This window comes from Tamandua tetradactyla, chromosome 17 (genome assembly GCF_023851605.1).
Source record: "Tamandua tetradactyla isolate mTamTet1 chromosome 17, mTamTet1.pri, whole genome shotgun sequence".
In the NCBI taxonomy this organism is placed as follows: Eukaryota; Metazoa; Chordata; class Mammalia; order Pilosa; family Myrmecophagidae; genus Tamandua; species Tamandua tetradactyla.
Window position 1 is genome coordinate 77,445,116 of NC_135343.1, and position 19,906 is coordinate 77,465,021.

The 19,906-nt window shown below is 35.6% G+C and overlaps 1 protein-coding gene and 1 pseudogene across 8 annotated transcripts in view; one reads left to right on the forward strand and one right to left on the reverse strand.

Annotated features, from left to right (window-relative positions):
- SPAST (spastin) overlaps window positions 1–19,906 on the forward strand; it is a 99,433-nt gene that overhangs the window by 65,080 nt on the left and 14,447 nt on the right. For 6 of the 7 annotated variants that reach the window (XM_077135000.1, XM_077135004.1, XM_077135001.1 and 3 more), the window contains 2 exons: window positions 713–783; window positions 1,791–1,831. In XM_077135000.1, the coding sequence (XP_076991115.1) occupies window positions 713–783; window positions 1,791–1,831 (112 nt within the window). Of the gene's footprint in view, window positions 1–712; window positions 784–1,790; window positions 1,832–17,584; window positions 18,078–19,906 lie in introns of those variants that run through there. The other variant, XM_077135003.1, reaches the window with a different exon arrangement.
- LOC143661423 (TIMELESS-interacting protein-like) overlaps window positions 5,669–19,906 on the reverse strand; it is a 43,206-nt pseudogene continuing 28,968 nt past the window's right edge. Inside the window, exon 2 of the transcript XR_013164575.1 lies at window positions 5,669–6,367. The product of XR_013164575.1 is annotated as a TIMELESS-interacting protein-like (transcript). The remainder of the gene's footprint in view (window positions 6,368–19,906) is intronic.

A 19,906-nucleotide genomic window follows, 5' to 3' on the forward strand; every position in this document is an offset into this window, starting at 1 on the left:
GGACTAGCTAATAATTTTAGTAAAAACTCTGAATTCCCAAATACCTGTGAGAAACTAACAAATTAATTACTTGGAAAAACTGTTGTCCTTCTTTTTCATTCCAATGAAGAATTGTGCTAATAATGTTTCACCTGTATAGTTGTTTAACATGATACCTTATGAGTAAATGCTTTTGTTTTCCTGTTTTATTTGCCTTCTTAGTTCTTAGTTCTGTTTGATAATGCATGGTCTGCTCAGGACTCTCCATTTGGTCATCCTATTAAGGTGTGCCTCTTTTTGCCAATGTCTTGTGCCCCAGATCTTTCCCTTATCCTGTCCTACATTTAAAGAAATCTACCTTGTTTGGTGCTCATTCCAGCAAGGCAGTGGTCTTTGCCAAGTTGAAGACTAATTTACTGACAGAGAAGTAATTTGGCCACGAGTGACTTATAGATGTTGCTTTTCCAGGTGACATGTTTACAATTTAACAGAGCCATCTGCAGATAGTGTGCCTTTATCTAAAGGAATGGTTCTAATGATGAGAATTTGAGGCATTATGAGGTACCAGCAGTGAGCTTGCTTTGCTTATTTTTGGCAAGTGGACTTTTCTGTACCCTTAAAATCCAACCACATAGCTGACTGCTTTCTGACAAAGTCAAACTGATTTTTACCCTTTTATTGCTTAGATTTTAAATCTGAGAATGATATGCTGTTTCTTCTTTACCCTTCTCAGAATGACTGATGGATACTCAGGAAGTGATTTAACAGCTTTGGCAAAAGATGCAGCTCTGGGTCCTATCCGAGGTCAGTTTACAAGAGCTTGAAACATTTATAATTATTTATTATTTATAATTATATTTATGAATATATTATATTTATATTCAAATTTTATATTATATATTTATATTTAATTTATAATATTTATATTAAATAACAAGTGTATTTATATAATTATATAATTTATAATTATTGTAATTATTTATATTTGGTTAGGTTATATTTAATTCGCTATGCTATTTCTTTAGAAAAGATGTTCTCAGCTAATTTTCACAGGATGAACAGTGGATGGGTGATGCAGTCAGGTTATTGGCTGTGATAATGAAATAGAAGATGAAACACCACTTGCAGAAAACTAGTTAAAAGTTCTATCCTTTCTCACTCAAGAAAGTTCAGCTGTATGGGAAAGGTATTATAGTTTCTGTTGGAATTTTGTTAAAAGCCTACCATCATGCACAGATTTTTTTATTTATACATTAAAAATTACTTACAGTACTCTTCCACAGTGAAACAAATTAATGATTAAAAACTGCTTTGAAGAGTAATAAACGTACCTTGAGGGTATAGTTTGAAACTCTGGATATAGTATTTTAGTCAAAGCTATTTGTTGCTAATTGTGTGAAATCTTGTTCAGATAGTGAGTTCAGAAATAATAGCTAATGAATAAATCAGTTGTATTTTTAGAGCATTTTAGTGTTATTCTGAAGCAGACAAAGGTTATTGGTTTAAATACGTATGCACAAAAAAAGTTGTGCCTTTTGTAAGGACCTAGTTATATTCTTTAAATTTTACTCTCAAATTTTGTAAAATCTGTTGTGCTTGGGCAGTATGCAAAGAATGGAATGCCTCCCAATTACTGCTAAGAAAGAATATTTTTCTAAGCATTTATAAACTGCATATATTCTTAATGTATATTTTTTCTTTTAACATAATGACCTCTGTTAAACAGTACTTTTAGATTATTGTACTTGATTCTGCTCTTCAGAATCTTTTGTTTTGTTTTGTTTTAAGTGCCGGGCTTTTATATTTTACAGAACTGAAACCAGAGCAGGTGAAGAATATGTCTGCGAGTGAGGTATACTATTTTATGATTGTCTTTTCTTTGTTTTGGTCCTCTATGTTATAAATGATATTTATCTTTTTTGTCTTGATTCTTCTACTTTTTTCTAGTAACTAGAAAAATGTAACTTGCTTCATTTCAAAATTTCATGAGGGCCTATAAAATTTTAGTCTCTTAAGGTATTCTTTGGTAATGGACAAAAATATTTTACATTTTCATTAAATCATTATCTATTAAATCACATTATGTAAACACTAAATAGAGCAAAATCATAGGGAACGAGGATTTTATACATTGTGAAAACAATCTGTGGTTATAGGCTAACTCCTTTATGCTTTATTTTGTTACCTTTTTGATAATGTTTATTTTTTCCTCCTATTAAAGTAACACAATTACCATTGTATTATAATTTATTACATTTACTTATTATAGAAATTCCTAGCCTTCTCAGTTGCTGAAGCATTTCTTTTGAAAAAAATTACATACAAAATATAAAATTAGGTATGCAGGATGATCACAGTTGTATGAGTAAACAGTTAAGAAAATCAGACTTGAATTATATTTGTAACTTATTTGCCAGGGATATATTGTTATTGGCCAGATATCAACACCTTTTGAGGAGACAAAAACTGTTAACATAGAAATGAGTGTATTCAAATAAGAATTGGCAATCTTTTTTCTTCAGAGTTCCATAAAAACTTTAGATTTTCCTATTCAGACATCTTGTGCATTGTTGGTAAGCAACTACATTACTCAGAAAGCCCTCAGACTTCTTATAACCTTCTCTCCCTTTTTTTTTCTCTTTAGTTTGTAATTTTTATTTTCTTTTTTTCTTAAATGGACAATAATACTCAGTATATATTTATATCTTGAAATCACACAATTTAGTGAACACTGGGCATCAAATGGCACACTAGCAGCAGAAATTGTTTATTAATTACTCATCATTTCATGAAGCCGTATCCATCTAAAAAAGTAAATCCTAAAGAGAACAGACTGTTAACTAAAGCTAATAATAATAGATGAAAAGCAAAATTATAAATACTAGATTTTAAAATTTGAAATCTGCGAAAACTTTACTATGAAAGGATTTACATTCAAAGTAAACAAAATACATGGTATCTCCAAACTAGTAAGTTAATGGATACATTTTCTCTCTTAGATGAGTCTTATTTAACCTCCAGTAACATTATTTCTTGATGAAACATAGTTACTATTGTACATTTTAAGAGGATTAGTCCAGTTGTGTTTTCTCTAATTTTAATTCCTCCTCTACATTTATAGTATTGGTGGCAACATCTTTGTGTGGATTGTCTAGAATGTCTTTATTTAGTCCCTTTGACTCCTTTTTTTGATCTTCACCTGTATTAACCTCTTCAACTGTCTGTGCTATAGGTGTTGTTCATTATCAAGTCTAAAAGAGAAGTAAGTCATTGTCATTACCTACTGCAAACACCTATTCCAATCTTAATTGACAGAGACAAATCTCTTCACAAGCTAAGGTCAACAGAAATTGAATTTATGATCAGTTTCTTCCAAATAGATCCATTTTTATAAATATATAAAGTCCATTTAAAAATATAAAAGGTTCTTAAAATACAAAAAGGTTACTAAACTGAAATTTGAGTCATTGCCAAATGGAGCAGTTCTCATTCTAAATCAGAACAACTAGAGAGGTTTAAAAAAAAATCAAATGTACTTAGTTTGTGTCAAAATGATCTATAGGAAAGAAAATTCAAGATACTTATTTGCGTTTGGGGAAATTTTAAAAAATATTTATTTATTTATTTATTTATTTTAATTGACAAACCAAAGCAATATGCAAACACAAACATTCTTAATATACAAACATTCCATGCATGGTGTACAATCAATGGCTCAAAATATCACATACTAGTATATTCATCACCATGATCATTTTTTAGAACATTTGCATCACTCCAGAAAAAGAAATAAAAAGTAAAAACTCATATATACCATACCCCTACCCCTTCCTCTTACTGACCGCTAGTATTTCCATCTACCCAATATATTTTAACCTTTGTTCCCCCTATTGTTTTCTATACTCCTTACAACTCCCTTTCATTGATCACTAGTATTTCAGTCTACTTAATTTATATTAACATTTGTTCCCTTATTATTTATTTTTAATCCATAATTTTTACTCTTCTGTCCATACTGTAGATAAAAGGAGAATCAGACACAAGATTTTCACAATCACATAGTCACATTCCGAAAGCTATATCATAATACATTCACCTTCAAGAAACGTGGCTACTGGAACACAGCTCTACAATTTCAGGCACTTCACTCTAACCTCTCTAATACATCTTAAACTAAAAAAGGGATATCTATGTAATGCATAAGAATAACCTCCAGGATAAACTCTCAATTCTGTTTGAAATCTCTCAGCCACTGACACTTTATTTTGTCTTATTTTTATCTCTTCCCCCTTTCATACGAGAAGGTGTTCTCAGTCACTGGAAGTTAAGTCCCAGCTCTTTCTAGGATTTCTGTCCCACGTTCCCCAGGAGGATTACACCCCTGGGAGTCATGTCCCACGTAGAGAAAGGGGGAGGGCAGTGAGTTTGCTTGCCATGTTGATTGAGAGAGAGATAGGCCACATCTGAGCAAGAAAAGAGGTTCTCTGGGGGTGACTCTTAGACCTAATTTTAAGTAGGCTTAGCCTATCTTTTGCAGTGATAAGTTTCATATGAACAAACTCCAAGTTTGAGAGCTCGGTATATTGAGTTGGCTGTCCTCACTGCTTGCCAGAATATCAGGGATTCTCATTTGGGGAAATTTTTAATCCACATATTATAAATGAAGATGAGCCTTACTACTTATTGCCAGGTATACTTTGAGAATGATCCAAAGATGCCACTTCACAATAGTTGTACCTTTTTTGTAACTTTTCATGTAGTGCTAAAAAAAACACCCATTTGTAAAGATAAAAATTAAACTCGTTTTAATTGAAAAATAATCACAGGGTCACAGTGAATAGTTTTCACTTAAGAATTTTATTATCTTGGTTAAAACCTATCTTACAACATGATCTCTTCACTATTATGATTATTATATTGCCATTTGAAAAGGAAAAACTGGATAAGAGATTGAGGACTTTATATACAATCTTGCTTACTTCATTCAAAAACAGTTTGCAATTATTTAAAAATATACCCAGGGATGAGCCTGGCCCTGGCACTGTGAAATCAACAATGCCATCATGACCAAAAGGGGAAAAAGAAGTGCAACAAATGAAGTAGCAGTAGCTGAGAGAGTTCAGACAAAGTCGGGAGGCTACTCTGGAGGCCACTCTCATGCCTGCTTCGATTAGACATTGCTGCCTATCTTAACTTGCCAAACCCTAACCAAAACCATTCCTACCAATCCTAAAGAATACCTAGGGCATTATATAAGATTCTACAAAGGTTCCATGTACTAGGGTAACTCTCCAAAACCTGTGACCTCCAGATGGCTCCCTGGATCAGAGAAGTCCTGGAATGCAGAGGGGCCAGCCCTTGCAGAACATTAACTAGTTCCATCCCCCATCCCACATTATCATCAATGTCTTCCAACATGAAAAAGCCAGAATGGGCATAGTCCAAATACCCCTAAAGTGTGGGAGAAAGATCAAAAGTGATGGTGGAGTTTACAGAGAAGGCCCGGTTTAACAAACAAGTATGAATGCTGAATCATTATACTGATATTTCTTTTAGCCTCCTATGTTTTAGAGCAGCTAGAAAAAAAAAAAATTATGGGATTGTAATCCATACCAAACTCCAAAATCTGTTCTACGGCCAATCATTGCGATGCACTCTGAAATTCAACGCTTTTCTGTATATATATGTTATTTAAAGGTTAGGAGGAATATAACAGAGAAGATAGGATTTATCAAATAAGTATGACTGCTGAATCATTATATTGATATTTCTGTTGGTCTCTAGTTTCTTGGAGCAACATTTCCTTGGGACTGACTGCTACTTAGTAGCTTTGCCTTCGTTTTTTCCAAGTCCAGTTGTTTATTCCTCTGAATTCTTTGTTGCTGCTTTTCTGTCAGGTTTCTACTTGACTGTGAAGCAAACTCCTCACTTTCAGATGAGTTTGTCAGAAAGGTATCAAATTCAGTAGCAATTACATCATGGCCATTATTTTCCCTACTTCACCATTATTGCTAATAAAATCTTCATGTAAAATGGAGATCAAGTCGAATTCGTTTTAAACAGGTCTGGTCTGACCTTCCTTTTTATTTCCCAGGTATTCAACTCTGTTAAAATCCTCAAACTGCAGATTAGGGAACAGCCTATGTGCCTAGTACTCCATTTGTCTGATCAGCATCTTTAAGTCTTCAGCCTCATGACTTTTACCTTTGAATTTTGTCTTATCAGACACATACCTTAAGGCTGGAAGCCCTCTCTCTGAAATTAATCTCTGAGCATCCAGCTTGGGTAAATTCCTTTTAACAGTTCTCTTTGGAGGTACAAGAACAGGTGCTCCTCTCCTTGACTCTTCATCAGGTTCAACACCTTCACCATCTTCTCTCTGGAGAAGCTGGAGATGGGAAAGGAGGAAAAGTTTCAACTTCTGCATGATCATAATCTGGTAGGTCAGTCACGTTGTTCTCCTGTGGTTCTAGTGTCTTATTCTCTGGTTTTCCTCCCTTTCTGGAAACTCCTCCTGGATCTCCTTTGCATGTTCATCTTCTAACCTCACACACGCTACAGACACCATAGCCTGGCAAACTGCGCCTCTTCCCCCCCTCCCATTTTAGACTATCCTTGATGTAAATGAGGCTTAGACATAGAGAATTCCATATGCCCACTTTGGTGCTTACCTACCATTATTTCTTTTGTGTGTGTGTTAAAAATAACATATATACAAAAAAACAATAAATTTCATAGCACACTGCAATGGTTACTTCGTAGAACAAATTTCAAGAGTTTGGTATGGGTTACAGTTCTACAATTTTAGGTTTTTACTTCTAGCTACTCTGAGATACTGGAGACTAAAAGAGATATCAGTTTAATGATTCAGCAATCATATTCATTTGTTAAATTCTGTCTCCACTGTTATAACTCCACCTTTTCCTTTGATCTTTTTCCCAATCTTTAGGGGTCTTTGGACTATGCACATTCTGACTTTTTCATGTTGGAAAGGGCTGTTGATAATATGGAATAGAGGGATAGAACTGCCTGATGTTCTAGAGAGGCTAGGCCCACTGGGTTTCAGGACTTATCTGGCCTTGGAACCCAACTGGAGATTATAAGTTTCTGGAACATAATCATAGTGTATGAGACTATTTAGAATCGCAGATAAAGCCCTACGTGTTGTTTAGGGTTGGCAGGAGTGGTTTTGGTTGGGCTTGGCAAGCCACGGTAAATTGCAATTTCCAGCTGAAGCTTGTGTAAAAGTAGCCTCCAGAGTAGACTCTTGACACTCTCTTGAACTCTCTCAGCCACTGATACCTTATTTGTTACATTTCTTTTCCACCTTTTGGTCAGGAAGACATTGTCGACCCTGTGGTGCCAGGACCAGTCTCATCCCTGGGAGTCATATCTCATGTGGCCAGGAAGAATTTCACCCCTGGTTGTCATGTGACACATAATTAGGAGGATAATTATTTCAATTGCAGAGTTGGGCTTAGACACACCACCAGTATCTTATTTTGTTTATTTGCATCTCCTCTCTTTTTTTTCTTTGTCAGCCTACCTAGGGGTCCATCAATTTTATTGATTTCTTTCAAAGAACCAGTTTTTTGTTTTATTGGTTCTTTCTGTGATTCTTTTGTTCTCCAATTCTTTTAATTCCCCTTTAATCTTTGTTATTTCTCTTCTTCTCTTTACTTTGGGGTTAGTTTGCTGTTCTTTAGTTCCTCCAGGTGAGCAGTTAAGTCCTCGCTAGTTTCCATATATTTGTGAAAGTTCTGGTTCTTGTTGGTTATTGATTTTCAGCTTCATTCCATTGTGATCAGAGAAAGTGCTTTGAATAATTTCAGTCTTTTTAAATTTATAGAGACCTGTTTTATGTCCCAGCATGTGATCTGTCCTGGAGAACATCCCATGAGCACTAGAGAATAATTTATTTCCTGGTATTTAAAAGTGTGTATATGTCTGTTGGGTCTAATTAATTTATGAAATTGAAGTTCTCTGTTTCCTCATTGATCCTCCCCCTTGGTTGTTCTAACTATAGAGGAGAGTGGTGTATTGAAGTCCCCCACTATTACTATTGAAAGTCTGATGCTCCCTTCAGTTTTGCTAATGTTTGCCTCATGTACTTTGGAATTTCTTAATTCAGAGCATAAACATTTATAATTGTTATTTCTTCTTGATGCAGTGTCTGTTTTATTAAGATCTAGTGTCCTTCTTTGTCTCTTAATGATGTCTTTACATTTAAAGTCATTTTGTCTGATTTAGTATAGCTACTCCTGCTTTCTTTTGGTTACAGGTTGAATGGAACATCTGTTTTCATCCTTTCACTTTCAGTCTGTTTGTATCCTTGGGTCTAAGATGATTCTCTTATATGCAGCATATAGCTGGATCATGTTTCTTAATCCAGTCTGCCAATCTGTATCTTTTAATTGGAGAGTTTAGTCCATTAGCATTCAAAGTTATTACTGTAAAAGCATTTCTTGAATCTCCCATCTTATCCTTTGGATTCTCTTTGTCAAATCTATATTCTTTTCCCTCTCTCTCTCTCTTTTTTGAGGGGTGGAGGGAGACACCATTTTTTTCCTCCTTTTTTAGTGAAAAATAATTTATATACAAACAAGCAATAAATTTCAAAGCACAGCACCACAATTAGTTGTAGAACATATTTCAGAGTTTGACATAGGTTAAAATTTCACAATTTTAGGTTTTTACTTCTGGCTGCTTGTTCTAGTTTGCTAGCTGCTGAAATGCAGTATACCATAAATGGAATGGCTTTTAAAAAGGGGAATTTAATAAGTTGCTAGTTTACAGTTCTAAGGCCGAGAAAATGTCCCAATTAAAACAAGTCTATAGAAATGTCCAACCAAAGGCATCCTTTCAAACCATCACACTGCTCTAAGATACTAGAGACTAAAAGAGGTATCAGTTTAGTGATTCAGCATTCACATTCTTTTGCTAAATCCTGTCTTCATTATATAACTCCACTATCACCTTTGATCTTTCCATCCCTCTCTTTAGGGGTGTTTAGGCTATGGCTATTCTAAATTTTTCGTATTGAAAGGGTCTGTCACTAAAGAGGGATAGGGCAGTGGTACTATCTGATATTCTGGAGAGGCTGGGGCCTCTAGATTTCAGGACTTATCTGGACCAGGAACCCATCTGGAGGTTGTAGGTTTCTGGAAAGTTAAACTCGTGAATGGAACCCTTGTGGACTCTTATACGTTGCCCAAGTAAAATAACTATTGAATCCCATGAGTAAAATGTATGTTCTACACAGGGGTAAGGAAGACAGTGTCTGTATTTTAGAACCACATATATTCTTTGAGACCAAAGGAAGAAAGGTTTATTTGGTCTGGAACTGAAATTTTCTGTAGTACCTAATCTAACTTAACCTATCTGTATAGCTCATTTGAACAATTGAAATACAGGGAGCCCAGAATAAGAAAGAGGTCCTTTAATCCTGTGTAGATTATTGTAATGCCTGAATATATCCTAGAGTATATTAAGCAGATAATCAAAAAGTATTGGCAAACTCCCTTGAGGTATGGGAGGAAGAATATGGAACTATTAAACCTTACCATCAGGGAATCCCCTGAAACTGTGTCAGACTTTAGGGACACTCAAATCAATAGGCCATGCCCTTGATCCTGAGGCTTACTCTCATGAAGCTTATGTGGGTAGCAGAGAAGCTTAGACTACCTATAGGTATGCCTGAGAGTTATTTCTGGAGGACCTCTGCTGTTGCTCAGATATGGCCTCACTCTTTCTAAGCCCAACTCTGCAAGTGAAATTATACCCTCCCCCCCTACAAGGGACATGACATCCAGGGTTGAAAGTCTCCCTGGCAACGTGGCAGATGACTCCTAGGGATGAATCCAGCCTTGGCACCATGGGATTAACAATTCCATCATGACCAAAAAAGGGGAAAAGTAACTAATACAGTATCAGTACAGAGAGTTCAAATAGAGTGGAGAGGCTACCCTGGAAATTGCTCTTACGCAAGCGTCAGGTAGACCTTGCTACCCATCATAACCTGCCAAATCCCAACCAGGACCATTCCAGCCAATCCTAAAGAACACCTAGGGCAATATATAAAATTCTGCAAGGGTTCTATGCATTAGAGTAACTCTCCTCTTTCTCTTTTTATCCTTTAAGTTATCCTTACTGGTACTCTTCAATTCTCTGCCTCCCTCTAGACCTCCCTTTCTTGGCTTTTTTTTTTTTTCTAGCCAAAGAGCTCCCTTAAATATTTTTTGTAGAGCTGCTCTTTTGTTGACATAATCTCTCAGCATTTGTTTGTCTGTGAAATTTTTAAATCTCCCCCTCAGTTTTGTTTTGTTTTGTTTTTTTATTTATTAATTTTTAAAAAATTAACAACAAACAAAACAATAAGATATCATTCCATTCTACATATATAATCAGTAATTCTTAATATCATCACATAGTTGCATATTCATCATTTCTTAGAACATTTGCATCGATTTAGAAAAAGAAATAAAAAGACAACAGAAAAAGAAGTAAAACAATAACAGAGAAAAAAAGGATTATACAAACCATACCCCTTACCCCTTGCTTTCATTTATCACTAGCATTTCAAACTAAATTTATTTTAACATTTGTTCCCCCTATTATTTATTTTTATTCCATATGTTCTACTCTTCTGTTGATATGGTAGATAAAAGGAGCATCAGACACAAGGTTTTCACAATCACAGAGTCACACTGTGAAAGCTATATCATTGTTCAATCATCATCAAGAAACATGGCTACTGGAACACAGCTCTACATTTTCAGGCAGTTCCCTCCGGCCTCTCCACTACATCTTGAACAACAAGGTGATATCTACTTAATGCGTAAGAATAACCTCCAGGATAACATCTCGACTCTGTTTAGAATCTCTCAGCCATTGACAGTCTTATTTCACTCTTCCCCCTTTGGTCGAGAAGGTTCTCTCAATCCCTTGATGTTAATTCTCAGCTCATTCTAGGGTTTTTCTCAATCCCTTGGTGTTAATTCTCAGCTCATTCTAGGGTTTTTCTCAATCCCTTGGTGTTAATTCTCAGCTCATTCTAGGGTTTTTCTCAATCCCTTGATACTGAGTCTCAGCTCACTCCAGGATTTCTGTCCCACATTGCCAGGAAGGTCCACACCCCTGGGAGTCATGTCCCACGCACAGAGGGGTGGGTGGTGAGACTGCTCGTCATGTTGGCTGGAGAGAGAGAGGCCACATCTGAGCAACAAGAGAAGCTCTCTTGGGGGTGACTCTTAGGCCTGAATTTTAAGTAGACTTGACCTATCCTTTGTGGGGTTAAGTTTCATATGAACAAACCCCAAGACTGGGGGCCCAGCCTATAGCTTTGGTTGTCCACACTGCTTGTGAGAATATCAAGAATTCAACTTGGGGAAGTTGAATTTCTCCCTGTTCTCACCATTCCCCAAAGGGAGTTTTGCAAATACTTTTCCACTCACTGATCGAATCACTCTGGGATTCATCAGCGCATCACTCTGGACAAACCAACAAAATCTCATGTCCTACCTGAGATTCCAAGTACTTATGGCATTCAATCACACTATCTACATAAGTTATATTAGGAAATGCACTAGTCAAAATATAAATTTTGTAACAAATAAACATTTTTTGCTTTAGTCTCACACATAAGGTGACATTTTAAAATATTAAGTACCATCTATTTTCAGCACCCTGCAATAATGACATTCCTTTGTTCTTCCTCATGCAAAAACATTTTAAAAATTTGTACATTGTACATTTCACTATTATTATACACTGTAGGCGTTCCTCGATTATACCATCTCAATCTTTAACATTTATCTTTCTTTCTGATTTCATTTTTATGTCCCCAGCCCTCCTTCCTCTATCATTCTCACATACAGATTCATTCAGTGTTTTAACATAATTATATTACAGTTAGGTAGTATTGTGCTGTCCATTTCTGAGTTTTTGTATCCAGTCCTGTTGCACAGTCTGTATCCCTTCAGCTCCAATTACCCAATATCTTACCCTATTTCTATCTCCTGATGGTCTCTGTTACCAATGACATATTCCAAGTATATTCACTAATGTCAGTTCATATCAGTGAAACCATACAGTATTTGTCCTTTAGTTTTTGACTAGTCTCACTCAGCATAATGTTCTCAAGGTCCATCCATGTTGTTACATACTTCATAAGTTTATCCTGTCTTAGAGCTGCATAATATTCCATCGTATGTATATACCACAATTTGTTTAGCCACTCGTCTGTTGATGGACATTTTGGCTGTTTCCATCTCTTTGCAATTGTAAATAATGCTGCTGTAAACATTGGTGTGCAAGTGTCCGTTTGTGTCTTTGCCCTTAAGTCATCTGAGTAGATACCTAGCAGTGGTATTGCTGGGTCATATGGCAATTCTATATTCAGCTTTTTGAGGAACCGCCAACTGCCTTCCACAGCAGTTGCACCATTTGACATTCCCACCAACAGTGGATAAGTGTGCCTCTTTCTCCACATCCTCTCCAGCACTTGTCATTTTCTGTTTTGTTGATAATGGCCATTCTGGTGGGTGTGAGATGATATCTCATTGTGGTTTTGATTTGCATTTCTCTAATGGCCAGGGACGTTGAGCATCTCTTCATGTGCCTTTTGGCCATTTGTATTTCCTCTTATGAGAAGTGTCTGTTCAAGTCTTTTTCCCATTTTGTAATTGGATTGGCTGTCTTTTTGTTGTTGAGTTGAACAATCTCTTTATAAATTCTGGATACTAGACCTTTATCTGATATGTCGTTTCCAAATATTGTCTCCCATTGTGTAGGCTGTCTTTTTACTTTCTTGATGAAGTTCTTTGATGCACAAAAGTGTTTAATTTTTAGGAGTTCCCATTTCTTTCTTTCTTTCTTCAGTGCTCTTACTTTAGGTGTAAGGTCTCTAAAACCGCCTCCAATTATAAGATTTGTAAGATATCTCCCTACATTTTCCTCTAACTGTTTTATGGTCTTAGACCTAATGTTTAGATCTTTGATCCATTTTGAGTTAACTTTTGTATAGGGTGTGAGATACAGGTCCTCTTTCATTCTTTTGCATATGGATATCCAGTTCTCTAGGCACCATTTATTAAAGAGACTGTTCTGTCCCAGGTGAGTTCTCCCCTTCACTTTTGAAGCAGTTTGGCTGGGTACTGAATTCTTGGGAAGAAGTTTTTCACTTTCCAGATCTTAAATATATCATACACTGCCTTCTCACCTCCAGGTTGCTAATTGAGTCGTCTGAACTCAGTCTTGTTTGACTTCCCTTGTGATAGTCGATTGTTTTCTCTTGCCACTTTCAGGAGTTTCTACTTCTCTTCCACACTTAATGGACTGATTAGTATGTGTCTCGGTATAGGCCTGTTTGGATTTATTCTATTTGAGGTTCATTGGGTTTCCTTGATTTACATATTTATAAGGGCTGGAAAGTTTTCCTCTTTTATTTCCTCAACTTACTCTTCTCTTCTCCTTCTGGGAAACCAGTAGTTCTTATATTTGTGTGCTTCATTTTGTCCATCATTTCCCTGAGATCCAATCCAAATTTTTCCATCATTTTTGCCAATTGTTCTTTTATGATTCAAATTCACTTGTCTTCTAGTTCACTTATTCTTTCTTCTGCCTCTTCATATCTGCTGTTGTGTGATTCTAGCATATTTTTTTTTTGGTCTACAGTATCTTTAATCTCTGTTATATTTGCTATTTTTCTATTCTTTCAAATTCTTCTTTATTTTCTTCTAGTATCTTTTTTTTTAATTTTTTTATTATATAGTATAACATACACAAAGCAAAGAAATAAAAAAGCAATAGTTTTCAAAGCACTCTTCAACAAGTAATTACAGGACAGAGCCCAGAATTTGTCATGGGCTACCATACGATCCTTTCATAGTTTTCCTTCTAGCTGCTCCAGAATACAGGAGGCTAGAGGGCTTAAATATTTTTTTATCATCACAGTTGACTTTTTCGTGAAAAATAAAGCATATACAAAATAAAGTATATACAAAAAAGCTATTAATTTCAAAGCACAACACTGATATTAGTTGTAGAACATTTTTCAGATTCTAACATGGGTTACAGTTTCACAATTTTAGGTTTTTACTTCTAGCTGCTCTAAAATACTGAAGACTAAAAGAGATACAATTTAATGATTCAGCATTTATATTCATTTGTTAAACCTTATCTTCTATGTATAATTCCACCATCACTTTTGATCTTTCCATACCTCTCTTTAAGGGTATTTGGGCTATGGCAATTCTAAATTTTTTTTTAATTAATTTTTTAATTTTTTAAAAATATAACAATAAACGCAAACATTCTTAACATTGATCATTCTGTTCTGCATATATAATCAGTAAATCACAGTATCATCACATAGTTGTATATTCATCATCATGATCATTTCTTAGAACATTTGTATCAATTCAGAAAAAGAAATAAAAAGGAAACAGAAAAAAATTCATACATACCATACCCCTTATCCCTCCCTTTCATTGATCACTAGCATTTCAATCTACTAAATTTATTTTAACATTTGTTCCCACTATTATTTGTTTTTATTCCATATGTTTTAAAATTGTTGTTGGTAAGGTAGATAAAAGGAGCATCAGACACAAGGTTTTCACAATCACACAGTCATACTGCAAAAGCTATATCATTATACAATCATCTTCAAGAAACATGGCTACTGGAACACAACTCTACATTTTCAGACAGTTCCCTCCCTCCTCTCCATTACATCTTAACTAACAAGGTGATATCTATTTAATGCGTAAGAATAACCTCCAGAATAACCTCTCAACTCTCAGCCATTGACACTTTTATTTTGTCTCATTTCACTCTTCCCCATTTTGGTTGAGAAGGTTTTCTGAATCCCTTGATGCTGAGTCCCAGCTCATTCTAGGATTTCTGTTCCACGTTGCCAGGAAGGTCCACACCCCTGGGACTCATGTCCCATGTAGAGAGGGGGAGGGCGGTGAGTTTGCTTGGCTGGCAGAGAGAGGCCACATCTGAGCAACAAAAGAGGTTCTCTTGGGAGTGACTCTTAGGCCTAATTTTAAATAGGCTTAACCTATCCTTTGTGGGGTTAAGTTTCATATGAACAAACCCCAGGATGGGGGCACAGCCTATTGCTTTGGTTGTCCCCACTGCTAGTGAGAATATCAAGAATTCTCCACTTGGGAAAGTTGAAATTTCCATCTTTCTCATCATTCCCCCAAGGGGACTTTGCAAATACTTTTTTATTCACTGTTCAAATCACTCTGGGATTTATCGGGGCATAACTCTGGACAAACCTACAAAATCTTATGCCCTACTCAAGTTTCCATGTACTTATGGTGTTCAGTTAAGCTGTCCACATAAGTTATACTAGGAACTGCACTAGTTAGAATATAAATTTTATACCAAATATTTTTTGCTTTAGTCTTGCACATAAGTTAAAATTGTTAAATATTAATTACCATCTATTTTCAACACCCTGCAGTATTTACATTCCTTTGTTCTTCCTCATGCAAAAACATTTTTAAACTTGTACATTTAGTCACTATCATACACTCTAGGCATTCCTAGATTATACCATCTCAGTCTTTATCATCTTTCTTTCTTTCTGATTTCATTTGTGCCACCAGCCCTCCTCCTATCATTCTCATATTTTGCTTTATTCAGTGTTCTAACATTATTGTATTACAGTTAGGTAGTATTGTGCTATCCATTTCTGAATTTTTACAGTCAGTCCTGTTGCACAATCTATATCCCTTGAGCTTGAATTACCCAATATTTTACCCTATTTCTGATGGTCTCTGTTTCCAGCTGAAATTCTCCAAGTTCATTCACTAATGTTAGTTCATTATCAATGAAACTATATAGAAGAAAATCTTTTCTTTCTGGCTAATCTCACTCAGCATAATGTCCTTAAGGTTCGTCCATGTTGTTACATACTTTGTAACTTTATTCTCTCTTACAGCTGCATAATATTCCATCATATGTATATACCACAATTTGTTTAGCCACTCGTCTGTTGATGGACATTTTGGCTGTTTCCATCTCTTTGCAATTGTAAATAATGCTGCTATAAACATTGGTGTGCAAATGTCTGTTTGTGTGCTTGCCTTCGTGTCCTCTGAGTGCATACCTAGCAATGGTATTGCCAGGTCATATGGCAGTTCTATACTTAGCTTCCTGAGGACCCACCAAAGTGCCCTCAACAGCAGTTGTACATGTGACATTCTGAACAGTGGATAAGTGTGCCTCTCTCTCCACATCCTGTCCAGCACTTGTCTTTTTCTGTTTTATTGATAATGGTCTTTCTGGTGGGTGTGAGATGATATCTCATTGTGGTTTTGGTTTGCATTTCCCTAAAAGCCAGGGAAGTTGAGCATCTTTTCATGTGTCTTTTGTCCATTTGTATTTCTTCTTCTGAGAAGTGTTTGTTCAGGTCTTTTGTCCATTTTGTACTTGAGTTGTCTGTCTTTTTGTTCTTGAGTTGAACAATTTCTTTATATATTCTGGATACTTGTTGCTTCCTATGAAATGGAGCTCGAAGGATATTAAGGAATGATGAGAAAGAATGAATGAAAGAAAGAATAAAAGACAAACAAAGATGGGTTCAGGGGGTCTGAAGCTCAGCAATAACAGACCAGAGACTTCAGACAACTTTATTCTTAACTGGTTCCTGCTTTTATACTGCAGGGTTCACGTGACAAAGAGTATGCATGCACCTGGTGATAATACAGAGTGGTTACTTAAGATGACCACAAAGAACCTGGGGCTAAGACAAAACAAACTTTCTCTCTTTCCCCCAGACTGTTCTCCATTAAGCAAATTACTATCTCCTCGATTTCTTGCCGCTACTTTGACGCCAGCTGCTCCCAACAAATTCTGCGGGTCTTGTTTAAACCCTTGACTCCTACAGATACTAGACATTTATCTGATAATATCATTTCCGAATGTTGTCTCCCGTTGTGTAGGCTGTCTTTTTACTTTCTTGACGAAGTTCTTTGATGCACGAAAGTGTTTGATTTTGAAAAGTTCCCATTTATTTCTGTCTTTCTTCAGTGCTCATGCTTTGGGTGTAAGTTCTAGGAAGCCGCCTCCTATTATAAGATTTATAAGATATTTCCATACATTTTCTTCTAGAAGTTTTATGGTCTTTGATCCATTTTGTGTTAATTTTTTGTATAGGGTTAATTTTTTGTATTGAATTTATTTTTTATATGGATCCGCTTTCATTCTTTTGCATATGGATATCCAGTTCTCTAGGCAGCATTTATTGAAGAGACTGTTCTGTCCCAGGTGAGTTGGTTTGACTGCCTTATCAAAGATCAATAGTCCATAGATGAGAGGGTCTATATCTGAACACTCTATTTGATTCTGTTGGTCAGTATATCTATCTTTATGCCAGTACCATGCTGTTTTGATCACTGTAGCTTTGTAATACGCATTAAAGTCAGGTAGCTTGAGACCTTTTATTTATTTACTTTCATTTATTTAGGTCTTCTGTGATTTCTTTTACCAATTTCTCATTGTTTTCTTTGTATAGGTCTTTTTACAGTTTTATGGTCTTACATCTAATGTTTAGGTCTTTGATCCATTTTGATTAATTTTTGTATAGGGTGTGAGATATGGATCCTCTTTCATTCTTTTGCATGTGGATATCCAGTTCTCAAGGCAGCATTTATTGAAGAGACTGTTCTGTTCCAGGTGAGTTGGCTTGACTGCCTGATCAAATTGTCTATAGATGAGAGGGCCTATATCTCAACACTCTATTCGATTCCATTGGTCAATATATTTATCTTTATGCCAGTACCATGCTGTTTTGACCACTGTAGCTTCATAATACTCGTCAAAGTCAGGTAGTGTGAGACCTCCAACTTCGCTTTTCTTTCGCAGTATACTTTTAGCTATTCAGGGCACCCTGCCCTTCCAGATAAATTTCGTTATTGGTTTTTCTCTTTCTGAAAAGTAAGTTTTGGGGATTTTAATTGGTTTTGCATTGAATCTGTAAATCAATTTAGGTAAAACTGACATCTTAACTATATTTAGTCTTCCAGTCCATGAACATGGTATGCCCTTCCATTTATTTAAGTCTTCTGTGATTTCTTTTAACAATTTTTTCCAGTTTTCTTTGTATAGGTCTTTTGTCTCTTTAGTTAAATTTATTCCTAAATATTTTATTCTTTTGGTTGCAATTATAAATGGGTTTTTTTTTCTTGATTTCCCCCTCAGATTGTTCATTACTAATGTATAGAAACACTAGATTTTTGAGTGTTGATCTTTTAACTTGCCACTTTGCTGTACTTGTGTATTTGCTCTCCTAGTTTTGCTGTGGATTTTTCGGGGTTTTCGACATATGGTATGATATCATCTGCAAACAGTGAGAGTTTTACTTCTTCCTTTCCAATTTTGATGCCTTGTATTTCTTTTTCTTATCTAATTGCTCTGGCTAGAACTTCCAATACAATGTTGAATAACAGTGGTGATAGTGGACATCATTATCTTGTTCCTGATCTTAGGGGGAAAGAAAAAACTTTTCAGTTTTTCCCCATTGAGGACGATATTAGCTGTGGGTTTTTCATATATTCCCTTTATCATGTTGAGGAAGTTCCCTTCTATTCCTGTCCTTTGAAGTGTTTTCACACTTTTGACAAAAGAAATTTTGTCAGATGCCTTTTCTGCATCAGTCGAGGTGATAATGTGGTTTTTCTGCTTTGATTTGTTGATATTGTGTAATACATTAATTGATTTTCTTATGTTGAACTATCCTTGCATACCTGGGATGAATCCTACTGGGTCATAGTGTATAATTCTTTTAATGTGCTGCTGGATGCTATTTTCTAGAATTTTGTTGAGGATTTTTGCATCTATATTCATTAGAGAGATTGGTCTGTAGTTTTCTTTTTTTTTTTTTTTTGTAATATCTTTGGCCTTGGTATGAGGGTGATGTTGGCTTTGTAAAATGAGTTAGGTAGCTTTCCCTCCTCTTCAGATTGATACTAATTCTCTCTGGAATGTTTGGTAGAATTCACATGTGATGCCATCTGGTCCTGGACTTTCTTTTGGGGGAGGTTCTTAATGACTGATTCAGTTTCTTTACTTGTGATTGGTTTGTTGAGATTGTCTTATTTCTTCCCAAGTCAGTGTTGGTTGTACATGCCTTTCTAGGAACTTGTCCATTTCATCTACATTGTCTAGTTTCTTAGTATAATGTTGTTATAGTAGTCTCTCATTATTTCCTTTATTTCTGTGGGGTAAGTGGTTATGTCTCCTCTTCCATTTCTGATTTTTTTCTTTGTATCCTCTCTATTCTTCTGTTTGTCAGCCTTGTAAAGGGTCCATCAGTCTTACTGATTTTCTCATAGAACCAACTTCAGGTTTTGTCGATTTTCTCAATTATTTTCATGTTCTCAATTTCATTTATTTCTGCTCTAATCATTATTTCTGTCCTTTTGCTTGCTTTGGGGTTAGTTTGCTGTTCTTTCTCTAGTTCTTCCAAGTTGCCACTTAATTTCTTGATTTTTGCTCTTTCTTCCTTTTTTGATATAGGCATTTAGGGCAATAAATTTCCCTCTTAGCACTGCCTTTGCTATATCCCATAAATTTTGATATGTTGTGTTTTCATTTCATTAGCCTTGAGATATTTACTGATTTATCTTGTAATATCTTCCTTTACGTACTGATTGTTTCAAAGTGTGTTTTTGAGCCTCCATATGTTTGTGAATTTTCTGGGCGTCTGCCTATTATTGACTTCCAATTTCATTCCTTTATGATCTGAGAAAGTGTTTTGTATGATTTCAATCTTTTCAAATTTATTCAGACTTGCTTTGTGACCCAGCATATGGGTCTATCCTTGAGAATGATCTATGAGCACTTGAGAAAAAGGTGTACCCTGCTGTTGTGGGGTGTAATGTTCTATAAATTATCCGTTAAGTCCAGC